The sequence below is a fragment of the Micropterus dolomieu genome, linkage group LG01 (assembly GCF_021292245.1).
Source record: "Micropterus dolomieu isolate WLL.071019.BEF.003 ecotype Adirondacks linkage group LG01, ASM2129224v1, whole genome shotgun sequence".
Classification (NCBI taxonomy): Eukaryota; Metazoa; Chordata; class Actinopteri; order Centrarchiformes; family Centrarchidae; genus Micropterus; species Micropterus dolomieu.
The window spans coordinates 52,378,484-52,403,693 of NC_060150.1; the positions used below are offsets into that span (position 1 = coordinate 52,378,484).

General features: G+C 41.2%; 2 protein-coding genes across 3 annotated transcripts; one reads left to right on the forward strand and one right to left on the reverse strand.

Moving 5' to 3' along the window:
* Positions 1-1,684: 1,684 nt before the first annotated feature.
* Positions 1,685-8,756, reverse strand: actr2a (actin related protein 2a; the record flags this gene model as incomplete). The annotated part of the gene is given in 8 exon segments (XM_046046842.1): positions 1,685-1,817; positions 2,063-2,208; positions 2,323-2,472; positions 3,354-3,490; positions 5,543-5,615; positions 5,727-5,942; positions 6,627-6,737; positions 8,600-8,756. Coding segments are annotated over 8 exon segments (1,014 nt in total), but the record flags the coding sequence as incomplete, so codon positions are not given.
* A 1,947-nt stretch (positions 8,757-10,703) lies between these two features.
* Positions 10,704-19,460, forward strand: LOC123969452 (E3 ubiquitin-protein ligase TRIM39-like). Of its 2 annotated transcripts, XM_046046863.1 has the most exons (3): positions 10,704-10,797; positions 11,831-13,314; positions 19,272-19,460. In XM_046046863.1, exons 2-3 carry the CDS (start codon positions 11,833-11,835, stop codon positions 19,458-19,460), a joined length of 1,671 nt encoding a protein of 556 aa, XP_045902819.1. In that variant the 5' UTR covers positions 10,704-10,797; positions 11,831-11,832. The 2 variants fall into 2 exon arrangements, with proteins under 2 accessions (XP_045902819.1, XP_045902809.1); XM_046046853.1 differs by lacking the exon at positions 19,272-19,460 and having other exon boundaries at positions 11,831-15,718.
* Positions 19,461-25,210: the final 5,750 nt, after the last annotated feature.

The following is a 25,210-nucleotide window of genomic DNA, read 5'->3' on the forward strand; positions in this document are numbered from 1 at the left end:
TTTTCTATTAAGATATTTATTGTGTTGAGGAAAAGGGACTGAAATTTTTCTCATGCATATTTGTTGTTTTGAATGTTCTACCTCAGCTTTGTGAAGTGATCCACTGTTTGATACCAGGCTGCTATTTGGCATCAAGTGTTTGTCATGTTCTGACCATAAAGAAACATTTAAAAGCACAATTAACCATCTAGTTTCTTCAGGAGCAAAAATCAACCTTTAAACTTAAAAATAATGATTTTACTATTTTAGTCCATATCGCCCAGCCCTTACTCAACACTGCTGTGTTAAACTCAATATAAACTACTAAAATAACCGAACTATAGAGAGGGAAATAATCCATGGAGGAAAACAAATCATGGTGAAAAACATACTTTAGAAAGTTATTTTAACCTGTAGTTATAGATAATTTTTTGGAACTGCGCAAATGAGAGGACGTGATGTAGGCTACGGTTGTTTGAGCTAGACAGAACGATCGGGTCTTCCTCCAACCACTTTAACTTGCGTCTCCCAATCTTGCAGCCACGACTGACGATAACATGACAGGCAGCCAGACGTCAACGTCTGCAGCTAACGTAAAGGTAACATATGAGTTATATTAATGACGGGGTCTCACATTGTCAATTACTAAAAGAAAATCATACAAATACACGCTAATTAGGCGTTTTAGACGACTGATTTCAATTTAAGACCTTTTATAAGACTTTTTAAAGGAGCCGCAGGAACCCTGTGTTAACAGAGACGAGGAGGAGATAATAACATGTTGAAACCCCTGCCGCCCTGCCAGGTCCCTAAAATAGACTGAAGATGATGATCATTAATTACAGTTTGGAGGATTTCCCCAAGCGGCTGCAGGAGCAGCAGAACGTGCTTCCTCTCAAAGAGAGATGTAGGAACAATGACATGTTATATTTTCACCGTGTCATCACAGGACGTGACAAAGAAAGATGTTTCTGAGGTGATGAAGGCTTTCACCAGACTGTGGCTTCAGCACCACCTACTGGCAAATACACACACACTGCACAAGAAAAGCTGCATTTCTGTCACTGATTAACCAGATTTACTGAATGTTTACATTTAAAATAAGCTTACAATCAAGAATAGAAACATATGATGCACCATTCTCTCCCATAATATTTACAGCTCAGTACCTGGAAGAAGTACAAACCATTTAAATGTTAAAGTGCTCACTGCTGCACTTTAAGTTAACTGTACGTAAACTAGAGGCCAATTTATCCTTCTGTGTCGAATCTCCACTGCAGGCTGCAGCGCAAACATTTAACTACATGTCAAGGCTACGCAGACCGCAACAACTGATTGACCAGCTTGGCAGCATCACATTTGCGGCTTGTCCTTCTTTTTCTGCCTCAACCAGCTCAAGGGTCGTACACACCATCTCCTCCGACGCCTTCTCTGGTTTCTGTGTTTTAGTAAGTTTCACCAAAAGTAACTGCTGTTCAACTTCAAATCAGCTTTTATTCTTCCATAAGTTGTTCTTGTGTTTAGCAATATTTACAATGATATCGTTATGTTTTTGTATAAAAAGGAATATATATTGATTTTATTTATTTATTTTTTAAATAAATGCTCTGATAACAAGGCAAAACCCAATAAACAAAGTAAAAAAAAAAAGTATATATCTTCCCATAGGCTTCAAGTGTTTTGTTTTTCAGATCCCTGTACTCACTGAAAGCTTGTCCACGTCTCCCTTCAGCACTCGCTCCAGGTACAGCTGCTTCAGCTCACGCTCCAGGCGGGACGGCAGGCCGGGATACATGGTGGAGCCTCCGGACAGGACAATGTGCTTATAGAACTCAGACCTGATCAGAGAAACACGACGTTGTGTGATGTTATTTTACATCTCTCCACCTGTGAGAATACTAATCTTGACAACGTGTGAGTAAATGTGTTATCCTGTGTATCCACAGAGGGATTTAAAACCTTTTGGAACTTGGATATTTTATGTAAGAATATCCTTTCGTGTATATTTTGTAATAAAACTTTTAAATTGTTGGTTTATGCCAACTGCCTTGAGAAATCTGACGTGCGGCCCCTGACAGCTCACCTGGTGTCGATATCTGCGGCCTGGATGGTATTAAAGAGCAGCTCGGCCACGCCCACACCCTCCACGTTGATGAGGTGAGGTTGAAACAGAGCCTCGGGGGCTTCGAACCTCTCACCTCCCACCTTGATCACCCTTCCGTCCGGGAGCTGAGGACACACACAAAATCCACGCCTTCAGAAAAGTAATGACGTCTCATTATTATTAAATACTGAGCTCTTTAACTGCTGTACGAATGATTTATTAACATGGGCACGACTGACCGTGTATGACTCGACCAGCACCGTTGTCTCCAGCGAAAGCTTCTGCTCCTGCTCGATGTTATAACCGACGTAGCAAAGCTTCTCCTTCATCATCCTCACTGTCTCAAAGTCCGCCGAATGGTTGAAGGCATAACCCCGCAGCAGCAGCAGCTGGAAGTCAGACGGTACAGGTAGGATTTGATGGTTATCAGAATCAAAATTAGATTCAGAAAGAGCTTTACAGTACTTTACATGTCCGAAGAATTTGCTACATTGATTAGGTGCTAGACAGAGACATAAACCTACAGTTGACATAAATAAATCAAAAAATATATATATACACAAAAGTGAAAGTTACAAAAGAATATTAGAACTACATGCGTAGTATGTGTAAAAGAAAAACAATGTGGCAGTTATTTACATGTGCATTACTTCGGATTTGTGTTGTGCAAACATATTACAGGGGGAGAGGATTTGTATTTATAAAATATAAAAGAATACTACAGAATATGTGCAATATGGCAGCTTGTGCAGTGATTTGTGCAAACATTTAAATTATGTAATTACCATTATTATGTAACACAAATATATTAATTAATAAAAAAATATCCTGAATGTTTCATCAATTTAAATTGAAGTTGACGAAACACACTGGAACCTTTTTAATTTCACCATCTTCTCAACACTGAATTTAAAAAGAATTCAACGTACAGTGCAAGATTTAAAGAAATATTTAATATTAATATGAAACTTCAGTATTTTTCAACCTGGCCCTTATTTTCTCATGTTTTTTTGTGTCTGTGTGACTAATTGGGACAACATTTTTTTGAAATTGGTCCAGTATTGTGCTCCATCATGTTCACTAAAGTGTTCAGATTGTTATTACAAATATCTGACGACATTATGAAAAAGATCCCTACAGAGAGAGACCTTCTTCCTCGTTGATCCTCTTTGTTTAACCAGAAACGGTCACAATCGCACAATCGAGAACAATCGTTCTCATCAACGTCACCAGTCTCCATTGATAAAAACTGTTTTGGTGCTGCAGGTACCTTGATGAGGTAGCGCGTTATGTCCCTCCCTGCGATGTCGAGACGTCGGGTCAGGTGGGGCAGAGAGAAGCCCTCGTACACCGGGCAGATGTGAGTGACGCCGTCACCAGAGTCGACCACCACTCCTGTCAGCAGTCCTGAAACAAAAAAAGTGCAAATATGTGTATCGCCTAGTTCTTGGCATGGTGTGCATGTGGATGGACACGAGATACAAATAAGTGCTGAGTCTAAGGTTTAGCAGTGATGTGTATGAAGCTGAAACTTTACCCGATGGTGCACCACAGGTGTGACTGGCGAAAACATCCTAATTTAACCACAGACGTGGGAATTTTAACATGGGGGGTCTACGGTTCATCCAACTCAAACATTTCAAATCAGAGCTATCCCCTCTCACTACCGGTGTTCCCCAGGGCTCTGTCCTGGTGTTCCCGGTGTTCATCATCTATCTGCTTCCTCTTGGCCATATCTTCCGTAAATTTAACATCCATTTTCACTGCTATGCGGATGACACCCAGCTCTACCTGTCCACCAAACCTACCACATCTCTCCCACACACATCCCTCTCTGATTGCCTAACGGAAATCAAATCCTGGTTCTCTTGCAACTTCCTCAAACTTAACAGTGAAAAATCGAGTTTCTCCTCATTGGTACCAAATCCACTTTGAAGGAGACCTATTATACTGCTTTTACAGTCCTAGATTGTAGTATTGTGACTCCTGTATGGCAGCTTTGCATGATTAAAAGTTCAGAGTTCTTCATGTAGGGCTTCACTTCAGCCTCTGTCTGAAACAAACTGTAGATGTTCCTGTCTCTTTAAGGCTCCCCCTCTCAAAGCACAGTGTCTTCTGATTGGCCAAGACCTGAAGACCTGGGCGGAACAGGCAGAATGAGCGCTGCCGTTGCTGTGGAAGCAAATGACCATACATGGAACACCAGCTCCTCTGGCTCCGTATTACGTAGAGCCGTTGGTAGAAAAAGCAGTTGAAAACAGAACGTTCAGAACAGGAGGAAACCTGAGGTTTTTGCTCAGAGGGATTTCTTATAAATACTTTAACCTCATTTTTTAAGCTTTGGCCATGTTTAACATGAACATCCAACATTATAACACTGTAGATAAGTCATAAAATGTGGAAAAGCATAATAGGTCTCCTTTAACTAAATCGGTCAGTTTTTCTCTTACCACTGACAACTCCCCAGTTTCCCCCTCCCCTCAGGTGAAGAATCTGGGTGTGATCCTCGACAGCACTCTTTCATTTCAAGCTGACATTAATAATGTCAGTAGGTCCGCATACTTCCATTTACATAACATTAATCACCTCAGACCGTCTCTCTCACCCACCAGTACAACCATTCTTGTTCACACACTGGTCACATCCCGCATTGATTATTGTAATTCTCTTCTCATTGGTCTTCCTCTCAAATCCACACATAAACTTCAACTGGTTCAGAACTCTGCTGCCCGTATCATCACCAGAACCCCTTCTATTAATCACATTACTCTTTTCCTTCAGCAGCTTCATTGGCTCCCCATTAAATACTGCATTGTTTTCAAGAATCTGCTCCTGACCTTCAAGGCCATTCACAACCTTGCTCCTCTGTACCTCACTGACCTCCTTTATATTAACACACCCACCCGTACTCTTAGGTCTTCTTCTATTCACCTCACTGTACCTCCTGCTCGTCTGACCACCATGGGGTTCAGAGCCTTCAGCCGCTCTGCCCCTCGTCTCTGGAACTCTCTTCCACCAGACAGCCGCAACATTGACTGGCTTTCCATTTTTAAATCCCGCTTGAAAACAAATCTTTTTAAACATGATCACTATTTATCAGGTCACAGCAATCTTTTATTATGTTTTGTGAGGTGACCTTGAGTGTTCGGAAAGGCCCCTATAAATAATAATAAATAATAATAAAAAAATATTATTATTATTATTATTATTATGGGGAATGACTCGCTTTTGGTGGCAGCCTCAAGTGGTCATCCAATGAAATGCAGTTTCTGGCACTGCAGTTCAAGCTCTGCCTCCTAATTCGGCCCAGGGACCAACTCCCTTGGCCAAGGGCATTGACTGGAGAAACTAAACTAACATACATGTTTAGATGGTGGGGAAAATCTCCATACAGAAAGCATGCAACCATTCAGTCACCTAGTTTAGCAGTGATCATGAGTGTTACGGAGACAAACGCACCTTGAGCGTAGAGCGTGAGGACGGCCTGGATGGCGATATAAACTCCTGTAAACTGGTATGTTTCAAACATCACCTGGCAGGAGAAACAGAAGGTATTAGTTAACTTCTATATAAATACACACCGCCCGAGTCTCTCAAAACTAAAAACATCTGGAGCGCTGCATCTGATTCAGCTAAAACCAACCTCTATTATCTTCTCTCTGTTCTTGGTGGGGTTCATGGGCGGCTCGGTCAGTAGGATCTTGCAGTTGCGCGAGTTGATGTTGAGTTTCTCGGGGCCAAAGGTGTAGTCCCACAGGTGCTTCATGTCGTCCCAGTTCCTCACGATGCCGTTCTCCATGGGGTAGTTCACCTCCAACATAGAGCGCAGCTCGCTGGCCTCGTCCCCCACCATCAGGTCCTGCGAGAGGTCAAAGGTCAACAGTTCATCAGACTGAGAGAAAGACTTTGGCTCTTTACCTGGCACTTTTCTTTACTATGTTTGGCTGTTGTCTCTCTGTAGCTCACAGCCACTGGTCATTAAGACTTTAATTTCAGCAGCTGATTATCAAATTATTTCCCACCTGTATGACTAAAGAGAAGTGCAGTGTTTGGCTGAGATCTAAACTTGCATAAACTCAATATCAGGGCTGCAACTAACGATTATTTATCGTTTCTTATATCGATTCATCGATTAGTCGTTTGGTCTATAAAATCTCAGAAAAATGTTGATCAGTGTTTCCTAAAAGCCCAGGAAGACGTCCTCAAGTGTGTTTTTTTGTCCACCCAAAAGATATTCAGTTTACTGTCACAGAGAAGGAAAGAACCAGGAAATATTCACATTTAAAGACACAGAAATCAGATAATTTTTACTCAAAACGATTAATCGATTATCAAAATAGTTTACAATTAATTAAATAGTTGACAACTAATCGATGAATTGTTCCAGCTCTACTTCATAGAACATGGCCAAGAATCGCAGCTTTATCACACATGATGCTGTTATCCACAGTCTAACTATGTTCCAACTTCCACAAGCCGTCATGATACATCCAGAGAAGTATCCGCACTGTGACAAAAACGCTGTTGAATGAAAAATAATTACCTTGATTTCAATGTTTCCAACTTTAGCTGTGGAGCGGATGATTGGCCGGCCAACCAGCGCTGGGAAAATGTGCTCTGGGAAGTTGGAGCCTGCATAGCCACACTTGACAAACTAGGAAGGGAATGAAAGAAGGAAAAAAATGCATGTTAGAATATTTAAAATAACATGTTTTAGATCTATAAGATACAAGATCTCACACTGAGTCAGATAGATGCCATTCTGTGTCGCCTGTTCATCACACATGTAAAACAGAAACCTTCGTAATGTCTTAACTTGCTTGGAATAAACAGTTCGGACAACAGAACTATGTAAACAATAATGCTTATACCATTTTGATAGACTACTATTCAATGTAAGATAATACAAGCCTCACCGACACCCCTTTTTCTCTCCTGATATTGATTTAGATACGGAAGCAAAGGGCATCTGCCACTACTGAGTTATGAAACTAAGATCATTATTCTATGAGTAAAGCTATCAATTATTAACTCCAATGGGTGATGTTAATAAACAAAAATCACTTTATCTATAATCTTAAGAAGGTAAACGATTTGATGTCCTGTCCATAGCTGCTTCTTTTCCCTCACAAACCAACTCCAGCATGTCAAAAAAAAAAAAAAAAATACATAGCTCTCTGCAATGTTAATTTTTTAAAGGTAAATTAAATTAAATGTAATGTCAGATGTAGTTTTCTGAACCTTCTCCTTCAAGAAGCGTTGACTAACATCATGTCGTAAAAACTCTTTTGTGTATGCAATGCTTAAATTTACTATTCCTTCATGCTAAAGTGCATTTAGTATGAAGCACATACCGGAAGTGAGGTGGTTTCAGCTGTAACTTTATAAACAGCAGAGCAAATGAAAACTGTATTTAATGGAGCTAACGATTTTACTAATTACATTAACACTTGTTGTAATGTGACAAATAAACGTACCTTATTAAAAACGTACAACGTTTTAGTTTTTAGTCTGTGTATTTATTTATTTTTTAATCTTTTACAGTAAAAACAGAAGTCCCTCTGTGATGCTCTCGAAGTCTTTAGCCAGAGGACAAACAACTTCCTCTTGGTCATGATTCATAAAAAACTGTCGGCAGTGTTTAAAAGTCAATCGAGATTCAGGCTGGTGAAAGTTTCCTTACATGGAAGAAAAGCCTCAACTTCCGCAACCCACGTCTCTTGCGTGCACACTGGTGTATTTCACTTTTACTGGCTGAAACAGTTGAATTTCTAAAAGCTACAAAAAGCATGTGCGACAATTTAATAACACGCTTTCACCCCTTCTGCATGTGTGTGTGATTAAAGCTGCACTGCTGAAGAGGAGCTATTCTTTTTAAACGAGGGGCGCGGCCGTTTGAATTGAGCTAACCAGGCTAAGCTAACTGTAAAACATAGAAGGAAATAAACTGAATGGTCTCTTTAACCCAAACTCTATTTGATATAAACAAAGATTAAGAACGCGAAGCTAGCGTACGATGGCTAACGTTACCTGAGAATGTAACGGTTAGAAAATCTACCTAAACAACTAAAAAAGTAACCTACTAGGTTATTATAAAGGTGATTAAATGTTGTGATTACTTGAAGGGACGGTTGTTATTGTGTTTAGTTGAACTGTGCGGTAGCTAGCTGTCATTACATGTCGTTACACAGGCAAAGTTACTTACGAGTTAGCTAAAGGTACTGCAGTTAGCCAAGTTACCCGATTCAACAAGAACCATTTTCAGAGACTTTATTGGCTAAACTCCAGTGTGAGAAACATAAACAGCACTTTGTCTTCCCAGTGAATGTCAGTTGTAGCTCTGCAGCAGGTGAATCCAGCTGACAGACACATTCCTAAACACAAGCTAACGCGTTAGCCTGTTAGCTCTCTGTTAACTTCCTGTTTCCAGTTCTCGCCGTTTTCTTATCGAACTGCGGAGAACCGGAGAGCGACACGGACTGAGATTTAACAGCGCTGCCTTGTTCTTAAACTTACCCCTGTTCCGTTGTCACAAACCACGACTTTTCTCCCTTGACTGTCCATGTTTGTTCCCTGAATCCAGCAGAAGCCCCTCCACCTTCTGCCTGCAAGAGCTAACGTCAAGCTAGCCGATGCGCCGGAAGCAACACACCTAACACTTCAGGTGTGTTTTTCCGTCAGAATAAAAGCGTCATCTCCACAAATCTCACACTGTTAATCATTACAGTCCATAGTTGTCATTTAAGCTGGGGACATGTTCTCACTTTTTAAAGTGGCATATTTTTTGTCTCCCAAAATGAAAGTGCTTGGAGAAAGGATTGATGCACAATAAGAAAACATGGAATGCTATGTAAATATAGAAGAAACAGAAGTGCATTGTCCAGAAAAAGTAACTCAAGGTAAAATAAATTCCAGCTACTGATTACTGCATTATATTCTGTTGTGTTTGTAAATGTTCACCTGCTTCCTGAATTATGTGTCTACCTTTATAAAAATAAAATCATTTGTCGGTGGAGAAGATTTCTCTGGAAAGCAGGAATTTATGTGTTTTCATTTCCCCCTGTACCTTTTATTTCAGCAACATTTCCTTAAAGTATCAAAAGTAAAATTAGTCATAGTGCAGTAAAATGTTCCCTGTCAGTGTTTCACTACTAAATCTGATATTTCTGGATTAATGTTCCTGTCGCATTAATGTAGAGATTGCATTTTACTGCTGTAGATGTTTCATGATGACCTTATTTTAACTGTTTAATCTGCAGCAATGCATCATATTCTCGCTCTAAAATGTCATGAGAGGTGAGGTGTTGCAGCTGGTGAAAACAAGTGGGAGGAGTTTACTGTGTACCTAGAGCTAGCAAGACTTTATTTCCTAACATTACTCCAACACAACAAACCCTGACTCACGTTTCCACCGCCGTCTTCTTGCCACAACTCACTTCACCAGTTTTAGAGCGAGACTTCAGTTTCCCGTTAAAAACAAAGGGGGTCACCTGGAGTCCCTCGTAGGGATCCTTTCCATGATGGTGCCAGACACCTGGTGTAACGGTCTGTCTGTCGCTGGCAACAAGAAGCACTTTTTGTGGATGTCACTGCAGCCGGTTCAGCTGCCAGCTGAAGTCATCTACTGCACGGATTCCAAAACCTTTTGGACCTACTATTCATTTTAATACCAACATATGTGAGAATAGGGTCCAGGTTTAAAAACACTAAAATGATCCTTAAAGAAGGACCAGCGTTTTCTCAGCCCACAAAGGAACACTTCATCCTTCAGTTTATCACAAACATTCACAATCAGCACATTTAGATACATGGCTAGGCAGGAAGAGGATGCACAACTGTAATCTGTAAACATTAAAATCATAATGATTAAATACAAAGTTCATGATTATTTTGTCCATGTTGACATTCGTTTAGTTTTTGACACCAAAAATCTGTATTATACAATAATAGTAGATATAAAAGTTAAGCCTTGAACCTCAAACCTGCCTACCGCAGCCTGAGAGCTTAATCACAGAGACAGCTGAATCTTAAACAACTTAACTATTGAATTGCTGAAAGTCACTATAAGGGCTTTCTAAGCTGCATCAGCTCTCACCCAGAGAATAATTACATACAGAGTTGTTTGTGTTGATCAGTTTGGAAGATAGTCTAATGGTGAAGCAACCCACAGAAGAACACAAAGCAAGAAAAGAGGGATCGAATCCTGTCTGTGGCAAAGAGGTCTAACTAACATGAGTTTAAATGATAATTAAAGCATGAAAACTCACATTAGATATCGAAAATACACGTGTGACAAAACAATGGAAGACTCATGGATGAGAAATGGCTCACTTCCTTTTTTTGTGTTTTCAAGTTTTGTTCATGAGTCATGGCCAAACATACCAATATGTGGGCTCGCAACAGAACCTGTCTCTTGTTGTAAAAACATTCGATGGGCTGCTGTTGACAGCCAGATGTCTTTAGTGTGTCATTCCCTGAATATTAAATTCTTCCTGTGCCAAAACTATGTCATTATAATAATGTTCAAGCCAGAAGCAGCAACACCAAACACAGAGCAGGCGGAGCTTCAACGTCACATTCCTGAAGTGAAACTGAATGCTTGTCAGAGCGACGGCAGAGCTGCAAGCAAGACGAGTGTTTTTATAACTGTTAAATAAAAAATCAAGCTCATCAAGAATTTCTCAGCATCACAACAGAGTCTCTGCCAAACACTGGTGAGTACAGCACATGATAATTACAGGTTCAACCACAAACTAACGCTTGTTTTTATTTTGTGATAGAAATCAAATTTGTTTTGGTATAAAAAGTGCAATAAACATTCTTTAATATACTGTGAGACATCCACAATTGTGTCCCTGAGCAAGACACTTAACCCCTAGTTGTTCCAGAGGCGTGCGACCTCTGACATGTATAGCAATTGTAAGTCGCTTTGGATAAAAGCGTCAGCTAAATGAATAAATGTAAATGTAAACTAATAGCCCACAAATATGTATTTCACCTGTTACAGCAGTTCCAGATACAACTCAACCGATACGACAATACACATTAAATTAAAATAAAATAGAGAAATACAAGATATAACAGAAATAGAAAAATAAGAGTTATGTGTACACTATATACAACTTTTATGTACAAATGTGATAAATATGAAACATCGCACAGGTCTCAGAAGGAGTGCAACAATTTTTTAATAACAAACATGAAATAATTGAGGGATCTAGAAATGTTGTTACAGCAAAACAAAACAAGATATACTGCGATGTAATGTGTGGGGAGACAAATAAAGATTCCAAAGTAATGCTTCTCTATTTATATTACTATTTAACTCCCACAGTGGTGGCTGACCCAGAGAGATAATACACAGAATGTCTTGCTGTGAGGTAATAGCGCTGACTTCTGGTCCGCTGTGCAGACTACAGTCATATATCTGATACAGCGATTCTTCTCTTTCACCCATTACTGTTGTGAACAAGAACCAAACAAGCAAACCATAACAGTTTCTTTCCTTCTTACCTGTGTTTCAAAAATAACAATTAAAGGACCAGGATTTTTTCATTTTACTGCCCTATAGGCTAATTAACTTATTGGGAAATGAAGTTAGTGTTGCATGAACGTTTTATTTCCCAGATTTACAAAAACATTATGCAGTATTTGTGGGCTGTAGTGAAATACGTTACCACAAATAACCATAAATTTGCACACACAAAAAAGCATTCTTCACATTTCATTTTTGTTTTGATTGTGTAGATATGGCTTCTCCTAGCAGTCTGCTGTCTGAAGATCAGTTCCTGTGCTCCATCTGTCTGGATGTGTTCACTGATCCTGTCAGCACACCATGTGGACACAACTTCTGTAAAAACTGCATCACTGAACACTGGGATACCACTGACCAGTACCAGTGTCCCACATGTGCAAAGCTTTTCCACATAAGACCTGAACTGCGGGTCAACACTTTCATCTCTCAGATGGTTTCTCAGTTCAAGTCAGCTCTGCAGGAAGCCAGCAGCAGCAGCAGCAGCAGCAGCAGCAGCAGCAGCAGCAGCTCGGATCAACAAGAGTCCAAACCAGGAGAAGTTCCCTGTGACGTCTGCACTGGAACCAAACTGAAGGCCCTGAAGTCCTGCCTGGTGTGTCTGGTCTCCTACTGTGAGACTCACCTGGAGCCTCATCTGACAGCTTCAGGCCTGAAAAGACATCAGCTGATCGACCCTGTGGAGAACCTGGAAGCCAGGATGTGTACGAAGCACGATAAACCTCTGGAGCTGTTCTGTAAGACCGACCAGACATGTGTCTGCATGCTCTGCACTGTTTTAGACCACAGGGCACATGAGTTTGTTCCTCTGAAGGAAGAATATGAAGGAAAGAAGGCCGAGCTGGGAAAGACAGAGGCTGAAATTCAGCAGATGATCCAGAAGAGACGACTAAAGATTGAGGAGATCAAACACTCGGTCACCTTCAGCAAGGAAAATGCAGACAGAGAGGTAGGAGAAGGTGTTCAGGTCTTCACTTCTCTGAAGGAGTCTGTTGAGAGAGGCCTGAAGGAGCTCATCGACACCATCGAAGAGAAGCAGAGAACAGCAGAGCAACAGGCTGAAGGCTTCATCAAAGAGCTGGAACAGGAAATCTCTGAGCTGATCAAGAGAAGGACTGAGGTGGAGCAGCTCTCACGCTCTGAAGACCACCTCCGTCTTCTCCAGAGTGTCCAGTCCCTGAACATCCACCCTCCACCGACCAAGGACTGGACCAAGATCAGCGTCCATCCACCTTCATATGAGGGGACTGTGGTGAGAGCTGTGGCTCAGCTGGAGGAGACGCTCAGTAAAGAGATGAAGAAGCTGTTTGAGTCTGAGCTGAAGAGGGTCCAGCAGTATGCCATAAATGTGACTCTTGATCCTGATACAGCACATCCTGAACTCATCCTGTCTGATGATGGGAAACAAGTGAATCATGGTGACATGAAGAAGAATCTTCTAGACAATCCAGAGAGATTTTCTGCCAGTCTCTGTGTTTTAGGAAAGCAGAGTTTCTCTTCTGGCAGATTTTACTTTGAGGTTCAGGTTAAAAAGACTGACTGGGATCTAGGAGTGGCCAGAGAGTCGATCAACAGGAAGGGGCTGGTCACACTTAGCCCCGATGAGGGTTACTGGACTATATGGTTGAAAAATGGAAATGAGTACAAAGCTCTTGATGACCCTTCAGTCCGTCTCTCTCTGAAGTCTCGGCCTCAGAAGGTGGGGGTGTTTGTGGATTATGAGGAGGGTCTGGTCTCCTTTTATGACGTAGATGCTGCAGCTCTTATCTACTCCTTTACTGGCTGCTACTTCACTGAGAAACTCTTCCCATACTTCGATCCTGGGCTTAATGATGATGGTAAAAACTCTGCCCCTCTAATTATCTCTCGTGTCAATGACACTAAGTAGACTAAAAACTTTTCCTTCTACAATACTTGGACTCATGATCAAGTCATGGGTTTGATGATTTCATCCTCAACTTGAAAAAATCCACTCAAATGTCCTTTGACTTTATTTGGTAATGAGACTAATGTCTTGAAAGACTTCCTCTTCCCTAGGCTAAACAGGAAGACTCTCAACCGGACCAACAGCACAAGAGGCAGAGAAGACTGTGGGCACAGTTGATGTCATGGCATGATTTGTTATTATCATTTATATTCCAGCAAACATTTTGCTGGAAGCACAGCTGTACGGCATCACTGATGGCTTCATTAGTACTGAAATACAGCTACTAATTGTATTAGTCACACCTGTCAAAATGTCAACAATAAGAAAGGTCTGTTACATTTAACTTTAGGTATTAACAAGAATACAATTCATAAATTAATATTCTGCATAGCTAATCAGCTATTTAGTGTGAACTAGCTACCATAATTTAAAAAGCTTCGTGCTCCACTAGCCTTGCTTCCACGTGTATTTTCAGAGGGAGCTTTACTTTTATCAGCCTGTTTGAAACAGGACACTAGGGGTTTTCATTTCCAAGCTAAATGGAAAACGGTAAAACGCTAAACGGTGTTGACTGATGTTCTGGCTGGTAAAAGTTAATGTTTTTGAGTACTAAGAAAATAATAATTGTTTTTTTAAAATGATGTTTGCTTAAATTTAACTGACCAGAACAGCAGCATATTCATAGCAACTCCAAGGTTCATCATTTTATTGCCGAAACAGGTTTTATATGAATTAATATCACGTATATGACCACATACTGTATGTTTGCACTATTTGATTTGTTTATTGTTAAGTTCAGCTGCACTTGCTAAAGTCTTTCATATGTAATTGCACTACAGTTTGGGGTTTGTTCTATATGTGTATTTATATATGTTACAATTGATAGTATTACTATTTCTCTACACCTATTGGATGAATTGGTATTAAAGTTTGTACAGACTGTCTTGGTTCGCAGAAGATGGATCCTACTGACTTTGGTGAACCAGAATTTTCCTCTGAAGCCATCACAAGGCTGATATTTGTGGTTGAAATATATTGACAACTATTCAGTGGATTGCCATGAAATTTACAACAGATAGATCCCAAGAGGATACATTCTGACAACTTTGATGATCCTCTTTCTTTTCCTCAAGAGACACCAGAAGGTCAAAGTTTTCACTTATGTTGTGATACATAGTAACATCTACTAGACTGGCACAACATTTGGTACAGACATTCATGGTTTCCAGATGGTGTATCCTGCTGACAGTTTTGCTAATCATCAACATGTGAGCATTCACTGTAAGCATGTTGGTATGCTGCTGTTAGTATTTAGCTCAGATCTGCATGAAGAACAGCCTAACAGAGCAGCCAGCATGGTAGTAGACTCTTGTTATTTGATACACTAACCTCTATAGCTCTATAGAGTTCTTTACTTGGGCTTTTCATGGTTTATGAACTTTGGTTGCCTGCCCCATCCTGATAGTTTCACTCGTGTCTAGTTACCTTCCCCTGACTTCTTTACTTGGTCTTTGCTTGTTTTATGAACATTGGTTGTCTGCCCCACCCTGATTAGTTTCACTTGTGTCAATTTATTCTCCCCTCACTTCTTTACTTGGTCTGTGCCCGGTTTATGAACTTTGTTTGTCTGCCCCATCCTGATTAGTTTCACTTGTGTCTAGTTGACCTCCCCTCTATTATTTACTTGGACTTTACTCAGTTTATGAATTTCGGTTATCTGCCCGACCCTGATTAGTTTCACTTTTGTCTAGTTATCCTCACCTCAGTTCTTAATTTGGTCTTTTCCCAGTTTATGAACTTTGTTTGTCTGCCCCACCCTGATTAGTTTCACTTTTGTCTAGTTATCCTCCCCTCACTTCTTTACTTGGTCTTTGCCTGGTTTATGAACATTGGTTGTCTGCCCCACCCTGATTAGTTGTATTAGTGTAGTATTACAAAGGAAAGAGGGTTGGGTCTGCAGTCCTCTTAGTGAGGTATGTCAAAAAGATCAACAAACATTAAGAAAAAATAGTGTGTATTGAATGTACTGATTTGTAACTTTTGTCTGTAAGGTGAAAAGAGTCCTTGTTGTTCATTTTTGAGGGTTTTTTGTGCCTTGACGCTAAGGCAAGTTGGAGAAACACGTTACGAGATACATACTTTATACAAGAGAAACAATAAAGGAAGGTAAAAAGCTGACCGTCTTGATTTTTGTTTGACCTGTAAGTTGTCTAATAAAAAGATCTCTATAAAAAACACACTAAATTTAAACCTGATTTTGCTAAGGAGCAAAGAAATGTTTTTTAGATAAAACTGTTTCACTTTCTAAATCTGTCAGCAGGCACAGAGAGCTTACAGGGGAGTGGAAAGTCACCAGTTTAGAAATAATTCACTGATCACAGCGTCAGGGGAAGTATACCTGGAGGTGCCCCTTCTCCCCTTTGCCATGATCCCTTATTGCTAATCTGAGTGAAACACATGCAAAAACTACGGCTAATTGCACAGATGAAAATATTTTCCTCCTCATAGGGAAGGAGAACATCTTTGCAGCGGTTCAAGGGAATATATATGTACCATCAACAACATGTCAGTTGACACGAAAGCTGGGGTAGTGGTTGCAAGTAGCAATTAAAATTTTTGTTGACAACCAAAGAAATGTGCTTATTTAAATCACTGTTTGTCATGGGTGTAGCTATTTTTCTGGTTCTAGCACTGAAAGATGGCATCCCCATTCTGAAATCCACTTACAAAGCTCTGACTGGCTTAACAGGGTAATACCAGTTTAAGGTAGTACCTGTCAAAATCCAAACCATGCTGCCATTAACATGTCATCCTTCATGCTCTGGAGAACCCTGACTCCATCTCCATTACTGATGATCCATTATTCTTCCTAATGCAAATAAATACGCATATTTTTATAAAGCCATAAATATCAAACCTTGACTGGCTAGTGAAAAAGTCACAAACCTCAACAGGAAACTGAAAGTTTGTCAGAGCAACAGCAGAGCTACAGTCGAAACTAAGAATATATAAACTCATCAGGTCTTTCTCAACAATACAGCAGAGTCTCTGCCAAACACTGGTGAGTACAACTAATCATATCATATTATTATATACATATAATAATTTTTATAGTTTCAACAACCAGCATTTACACAAATCTTCAGCTCTTCTCAGACAGGATGTGGTCTATTTAAAATGCGCAATGAGATAACTTTTATTATGAATCGGTATAATATCGATAAAATTGAATTGAAACAGACATTCCAGTTCAAAATGATCATATAGATATCCTAAATTACTTTTTTTTAAAGTCATACAATACACTTAATAAAATCAGAATCAGAATCAGAATCAGTTATATTGCCAGATATGTGTACACATACGAGGAATTTGACTCTGGATTGCACAATGCTCACAATGTGCTGACTTATACAATAATACAATAAGACAACAATAATCAAACACAGGCTACAGTATAGAGAACACATATATAAACACTATAAACAAAAACAGCCAGATTGAGACAATAGTGCAATGAGCAGAGTGCAAAGGATGCAGGAGAAAAGGAGTATTACCATTGTTGTTATTATTATGTACATGTCGGAGGTGGATGTGATACACAGGTGCACATACACATACAAGCATACATGTACACAGTGTGATGAGTGCAAAAAATGCTGGAATAAATAAGTATTATGTGCAGGTGTTATGTACAAGAGGTAGGTGGATTTGGTATACAGTATTTACAATATACAATATGAACAGTATGAACAGCTCTGAAATAGAGAATGATGAATAAATAGTAAGTGGTAGCCAGTAAACAGGTAGCAGAGTTACTGGGTTATTGCACAAGAATTGTTCCTGACTGAGTCAGAAATCAGCTGTTCATCAGAGTGATGGCTTGTGGGAAGAAACTGTTCCTAAGTCTGTTGGTTTTGGCGTACAGTGCTCTGTAGCACCTACCAGAGGGGAGGAGCTGGAACAGATTGTGTCGGGGGGTGAGATGGATCTGCAGTTATGTTTCCTGCCCGTTTCCTGACTCTGGAAATGTATAAGTCCCGAATGGAGGGCAGGTTGGCACCGATGATCTTTTCTGCAGTCCTGACTGTCCGTTGTAGTCTGCTCCTGTCCTTTTTGGTGGCAGATCCAAACTAGACAGTGATGGACGTGCAGAGGACAGACTGGATGATGGATGTGTAGAAGTGGATCAGCAGCTCCTTAGGCAGGTTGAGCTTCCTGAGCTGGCGCAGGAAGTACATCCTCTGCTGGACCTTCTTGATGATGGTGTCAGTGTTGGGCTCCCACTTCAGGTCCTGGGATATAGTGGATCCCAGAAACCTGAAGGTTTCCACAGCAGATACAGGGCTGTTGAGTATGGTGATGGGGGGCAGAGTGGGGGGGCTCCTCCTGAAGTCCACGATCATCTCCACAGTTTTGAGCGTGTTAAGCTCCAGGTTGTTCTGGCCGCACCAGAGAGCCAGCTGATCAACCTCCCGTCTGTAGGCCGACTCATCACCGTCCCGGATGAGGCCGATGACCGTTGTGTCGTCAGCAAATTTCAGGAGTTTGACAGATGGGTCTCCTGAGGTGCAGTCATTGGTGTAGAGGTAGAAGAGCTGTGGGGAGAGCACACACCCCTGGGGGGCACCAGTGCTGATAGTCCGGGTGCTGGATGTGATGTTCCCCAGTCTCACCTGCTGGCTCCTGTCAGCCAGGAATTTTGTGATCCACTGACAGGAGCTGAAGTCCACAAACAGGATCCTTCACCCCAACCGGCCATCTTAAAGGAAGTATTTCCTTGCCTCTGTCGCCTTGTGCTTGCTCTTGGTGGGAACTGTTGGGCTTCTGTAAATAGCATCATAGAGTACGGTCTAGACCTGCTCTTTTATGAAAAGCGCTGTGAGATAACTGTTGTTGTGATTTGGCGCTATATAAATAAAACTGAATTGAATTGAATATGTCCCTGGAGAGTCGAGGTGTTGCAGGATGTAAGGCAATCCCAAGTTGACAGCGTCATCCACTGACCTGTTGGCCCTGTAGGCAAACTGCAGGGGGTCCAACAAGGGGCCTGTAATGTCCTTTAGGTGGGCCAACACCAGTCTTTCAAAGGAATTAATGACTACAGATGTCAGGGTGACAGTTCTGTAGTCATTTAGTCCAGAGATGGAGGTTTTTTGGGGGACTGGGATGATTGTGGAGCGTTTGAAGCAGGAGGGAACTTAACACAGCTCCAGTAATATGTTGAAGATCTGTGTGAAGAAGTACTGTAGTTCAGTGTCTGTCAATCATATGATGGGACTGTGGAGAGAGCTGTGTCTCAGCTGGAGGACACACTTGGTAAAGAGATGAAGAAACTATTTGAGTCATTTGAGCTGAAGAGGGTCCAGCAGTATGCAGTGGATGTAACTCTTGATCCTGATACAGCACATCCTAAACTCATCCTGTCTGATAATGGGAAACAAATTAATCCTGATGATGTACTCTCCCAAATCTCCCAAACAACCCAGAGAGATTTTCTCTCAATCCCTGTGTTTTAGGATAACAGAGTTTCTCTTTGAGATTTTACTTTGAGGTTCAGATTAAAGAAAGACTGAACGGGATCTAGTAGTGGCCAACAGGAAAGAAGACATCCCACTGATCCCTGATAAGGGTTACTGGACTATATGGTTGAGGAGAAGAGTTAAGTACAAAGCTCTGACTGACTGACCCTGACTGACTCTCTCTCTCTGAAGTCTCGGCCTCAGAAGGTGGGGGTGTTTGTGGATTATGAGGAGGGTCTGGTCTCCTTTTATGACGTAGATGCTGCAGCTCTTATCTACTCCTTTACTGGCTGCTGCTTCACTGAGAAACTCTTCCCGTACTTCAACCCTGGTCTGAATGATGGTGGTAAAAACTCTGCTCCTCTGATCATCTCTCCTGTCAATCACATTGAGTAGAATGATCAACTCTAGACTCCAGTCTGACTCGAGCCATGAATTTGATCATAAAATCAAAAAAGATTTGTAAATAAACTATGAATTTAACAAAGGCTACTGAAAGATTTGATCTTGAAAACTTCAGAGACTTAAAAATTGTTTTTGTCTAGCATATTGAGATAAAGCATACTGAATTATGCCCTGCGATGGACTGGCGACCTGTCCAGGGTGTACCCCACCTTTCGGCCGATGTCAGCTGGGATTGGCTCCAGCCCCCCGCGACCCTGTACTTAGGATAAGCGGTTGACGATGGATGGATGGAGATTGAATTATCAAACAATGTGTGAAACCACCTTAAGACAAGCTGAATGAGACATTTGCTGAGGTAGTGCAGCTCTCACATGCTGATGTTCCTTACCACTGACTATAGCTTGTAACTGCGTTTTTGTTGTATATAGACGTGTCTCAAATTTCATTTATTCCATTACTGGGCTGCAGACTGGTGCACCAAACCCTGACGGACCCACCCTTGTTACAAATATTAATAATCTTGTAATGCCAAACCTCAAAAAACATAATACAACAATTAGGAAGATAAATAGAAGATGTATAATTTTTGTGCATGGTAAAAAATGTTTTTTTTTCTGATGTAAATAGAATAGAATATAGATATAGAGGATGTTTAAGGTGAAAACCGGATTCAAAATGTAATGTTATGTTGTTGGCATCCCTCCATCTTCAAGGGACGAAGGTGTAGCTTCCAGTTGGGCGCCCATCTGCACCATCGCAGGTGGCTGGAGAGCTCCAAATCTGGAGTCACAGTCTCTGTCACACTTACTGCAGGTGAACGTCAATACTTGTTGAGTAACTTGTTACGCAACATAATCTAATATAACAGTAATAACTGCCCTGTTTTTGGAATAGTGTGAATAAACAACAACTCTAGTGTTTGGTCCCACAAAAATAAAATTAATCTTGGGCCAACAACATGTCACTAAAATCTTACCTGATGGACTCAACAAAACATCAGCAACAGAGTTGCAGTCATAGGAGGAGTAGCAATGGAAAGGGAATGAAAATTCCATTGTTTTCCCTGAAATTAGGCTCTCAGGCAGCCCTTCTACTCCACATATGTACAGCCCACAACAAGCTACACCAGTCAAATCCTGTCTGCTGCTGTTTAGGAAGTACATAAGCCTGACAGGGAAGTCTGCCTGCAAGGGTTATACTGGTCACAGCAAGGAGAGGCAGGGTTAAACTAAAATTACTGAAATTAAACTGAAAGTTTGTCAGAACCACAGCAGAGCTGACGTCGAGACAAGTCTCTAAAAGAAAATTCAAGAGTACATCTGACCTTTCTCAGCAACATATCTGCCACAATTGGGAGTTCTCTGAATTTTTCCTTGCAACCCTGTCCTGTAATTTGGTTAAGTATGGGAGCACACCAAATAATGAGCTAGAATTTGTTTAAAAGCCACTTTAATGTTGAAAACCTTTTTTTAATGTTGCTATGTGTCCTCTGCCAAGCAGCTGACAGAAACATTGGATATGCACATCCTTCCTCTTTTCCATCAACCAGAACTAAAGTCAGATGTTCTAAGACAGGAACTTGTGAATTGCCTGATTCGGTTAATTTTCTTGTCCTTAGGTTTTACAACTCCAAAATATATAATACCATAAGTGATTCAGATGCACTAGTGTTTGTGTTTGTGAACACTTTACGGTGATATAACAGCAGCTTATGTGACGTAGTGTAAAGAGCAAGAAATTCTGTAGGCGCTTTCACACTGACTTTTTGACCAGGATAATTATGCCTGTTTGCTGCGCTGTGTGAAAGGTACGGTACCAGAACGGGGGGTCCGATTTGATCCGCCTCTGACCCAGAATGTTGTTAGTGACAGAACCAGAACAATGTCGGTGTGAAAAGCCACAGCCGGCATGGTTATGTGTATTACACTAAATGGTCTTTTTCTTCACTGCTGGTTGTATTGCTGGAATATTTTGTTTAGTATAGATGAATAAATGCGGCATATTGGTGGACATTCTTTCCATATTTATTGTGGGATCTCTGTGTGAAAGTGACATGTGTAAGGAGGTGGTGGGGTAGATGGATGAATGAGTCAAGTAAACTCAGGATTTCCCTCAGGAGACCAGGTTCCAGTTCACTGTGAAAGAAGTCAAAGTTGACATGTTTTAAGTTAAATTACGTTTTGTAGATGACTTACGTCACGTGACTTACACACACACATTTAACCCAAACCACAATCTTTTCCTAAATCCCAAACTACTACAATTTCAAAATGTTTACCACGTGTTAAATGCCATGTGATTTACATAACATACTTAACCTCTTGAACCCTGATTTTAGCTTTACAGACAAAATGTCCACAATGTTTAATAATGCATTTTTTTCTGTATATGTGTCAGTATTTTGTTGAAGGCAAACAGGTTGATGACCCAAACGCAGGACTCAGGAGCAGAAAATGTTCTGTTTAAGATTTATTAATGAAAAGCGAGCACCCTTAAAGAGAATCCAAAGTGCAGGAGTAATATCCAGACAGAAAATCCAAAGGGTGTGACAAACAAGTCCAAAACAAACCAAAATCCTAAACACAAACTTAAAGGCAACAAAGAGCCAGGCAAGGTTACAGGCAGTGTTTCGGGCAGGTACAACTGACACAGGTGACAGGTTGGAGCCCAACAAGCTACAGTGGACCACCACAGGCTGAACTGAACACAGGGTTTATATACTGTAGAGGTGCAAGGAGGGAGAGACACCAGGTGCGACACATCAGGGTAATCAGAAAAGAAATAGGCAGACAGGGTGATTGACAGAACAACAAAGTGCTAAAACAGAAAAGATCAACTTCAAGACAACTGGTGAGTGGGTGGTAGTGCAGTGGATAAGATGCATACCTTTGGTGCGAGAGATCCGGGTTTGAATCCAATGTATCCCTGAGCAAGACACTTAACCCCTAGTTTCTTCAAGGAAACAGGCATTTAACAAAATGAGATGCTTTCCTCATTTTAAAGCGACGTCACTTAAATATGACCTGTTCAACAGCTGAATCATCTGTCCACTGTTAGAGCTGTGATCTCTGTCAGACAAGCTGACCAGCCTTTGGAACTAAAGGCTACAGATCATATTTTCACAATCCAGAAACATGTCTGTCAACATTATAACATGTACAAACATCTGGAGGTTCCAATAAACATTATAGCATCTGTTGAGAAACAGTCACAGATTACAGTAGCCTACTATCATGTACTACACAGAAATACAGTAACATTTTTTGGCTAGTATATCATTTCAGCTTGATGAGATGAGCGTTTTATCATCAGTCCCTTTACAAAATGACACAATAACATTTATGTCACATGGTCCCAATTAAAACTGTCTCCATAGGACTCTACTGTTGGAATGGCATATGTAGACTACGTGGGTACTATTATTAAAGCATGAAACAGATCAGTGCTGAACGCTCTGGTTGATATTACAGCCTAATAATTTGACTTCAGCAGCTGAGTGCACTGTTTTGTCACAATTATAGCAGCTCAATTGGTGTGATGCGCGGATCATCTCGGACTTTAACGGAACTCATAAAGGCCTATGCCTAAATCCTCAACCCGCCCCCACCAACTAATTATTTTCTCAGATGTAGAGATCAAACCTGCATGGACATTTTACCACACCTCCACTGGTCCTTTTAGCTTTCCAGGTGATTTCTTTCTTGTGTTATGTTGATGCACTATGACTTTTATATTTAACGGTTTACTTTGATGATTGGAGAGGCTGCTGCCAGTCATTTAAACATTTCCATTCCCACAGTAAAGTCACAGCAAATATCGTAGGACAAAACAATAAAAAAACTGCATTATTAAACTTGACAGGACAAGCAGAGGAAACAGAATTAAACTTCCAGTTTCTATAATCCATGTTCAGACTCTGATGGAGCTCAGGATTTGTCAGGAGGACAGCTGATTTACTCCAAACAGTTTCACTGTATGAACCTGGACTGCATGTGAGAGCTTTTAGATGTGTAGAAGAACACAAAACATGAATTAACATTAGATCTTGACCAATCCTATTGGCGTGCCGGGAAATTTTTCATTATTAATTTATGTTGCTGTGGTCCGTGTGGAAATGCGCACTGCGACTCTGGAGAGGAGCTTCATCCAGCCGCTATTCAGTGTTCATTTTTACGATCCTGCTGCCCATTCACACATCACATTCAACAATAACAACATCAGTGATGTCAAAGTGAAATGACATTAAAGAATGTGGTTAGAACAGCGCTCCATGAGGCCCTACACAAACAGTGAAGGGCAGAAAGTTTGGCTGCGCATTTGATTATTTTTAATAGGCTTAACTGATGAAGTTATGAATACAACAGGAACCCTGTAGAGTCCTGCTCCGGCCATGGGTTGGTCCAGCTGCATGTCACGACTCTTTTAAACGTCACAGTGGCTGAAAAGACTTCCGCAAAGGATACACTGATGTATCCTCGCTAATAGCTCCTCCAGCAAGACTCCTCAATCCTCGCTCCTCGAGGTGCATTTTAGGAATGTCCTTCAAGATGGCGCTCTGAAATTGATTTCCAGGTCACAGGCTCAAGGATCGAGGATTGAGGAGGCGAGGAGGCACATATTTGGGAAATGAGAAAGGCCCCAAGTAATCAAACAACTGCAAAACAGGCGGAAAAATTGTGACAGTACCCCCCTCCAAGGGATGTCCCCAGAAGTACTAAACCCAGAACCCAAATAAAACACATAGTCCAAACCAAGCCAGGAGGAGGGCAACCAAATCAAACACAGGCCAGGCCAGGGTCAGACAAGGGCGAAACAGTTCAGGAGGGAGACGCAACAGGCCGAGCAGCTCAGGGGGACAGCCTGGTCACACAGGCTGACAAGGTTGGGTGGTTGACCAACTGTGAGGGCAAAAACCCTCCAGAGGCCGGGAAGGGGGCAGATGAAAAGGCAATGAACCTCAGGAGGCCGATGAAGGCGAGACCTCTCTAGAGGACTAGCCAGAGGTCTGCGACAGAGGTGCGGACCGACTGGAGGCCAAGGGTGAAGACCCTCAGGACCCTCTGAAGGCGGGATCCATGTCGCCCTCCAGATAGGTTCTCTGGAGATGGATCTGACAGCGGAATCCAAAGGAAGGCTAGTCTGTGCCATCTCTGACTCACTAGCTTTCATTGCAAAGTAGTCCAAGAGTGTCATTTTCCCAGTGTCTTAGACCTGCCGTGAATGTCCTTAGATGCTGGCTTGCTGAGTCGAAGGCCGAAGTTTGCTAGCAGGCTTAGACTGCTGGGAACTCGCATGCAGAGACTTTGTGGTGTACAATATATGTGCATTTGACGCATAACAGTTTAAAATAGCACTTTAGCAGCTGGATAGAGGGTTAGTGACCTCTTAAGGGGAGAGCAGTGATTAGTGGTTATGTAGGGACTGAACCCTTCTATAGAATTTGACCTCTGACCCCTTGTTTTGTTACCTCAGAATAGCACTGTACCCTTATATGGGTTGGAGCTTTATTTGCAGACTCAAACCCTTCTATGGTATCTAACAGATACCTACACATATCCTATATAAGCTGTGTTTGATGTACAGAGAGACAGAGTGGCCATCGGGCTGGGTCACTCTCCAAGCTGCTGCAGAGCTTGTAATTGATGCTGAACTCCTTAATAAACTTTTATGATCAAGAACAGTGTCAAGCGGATTTCTTCTCGACACATCATCGCAGCATTATTGTTCGGACACCACAACTT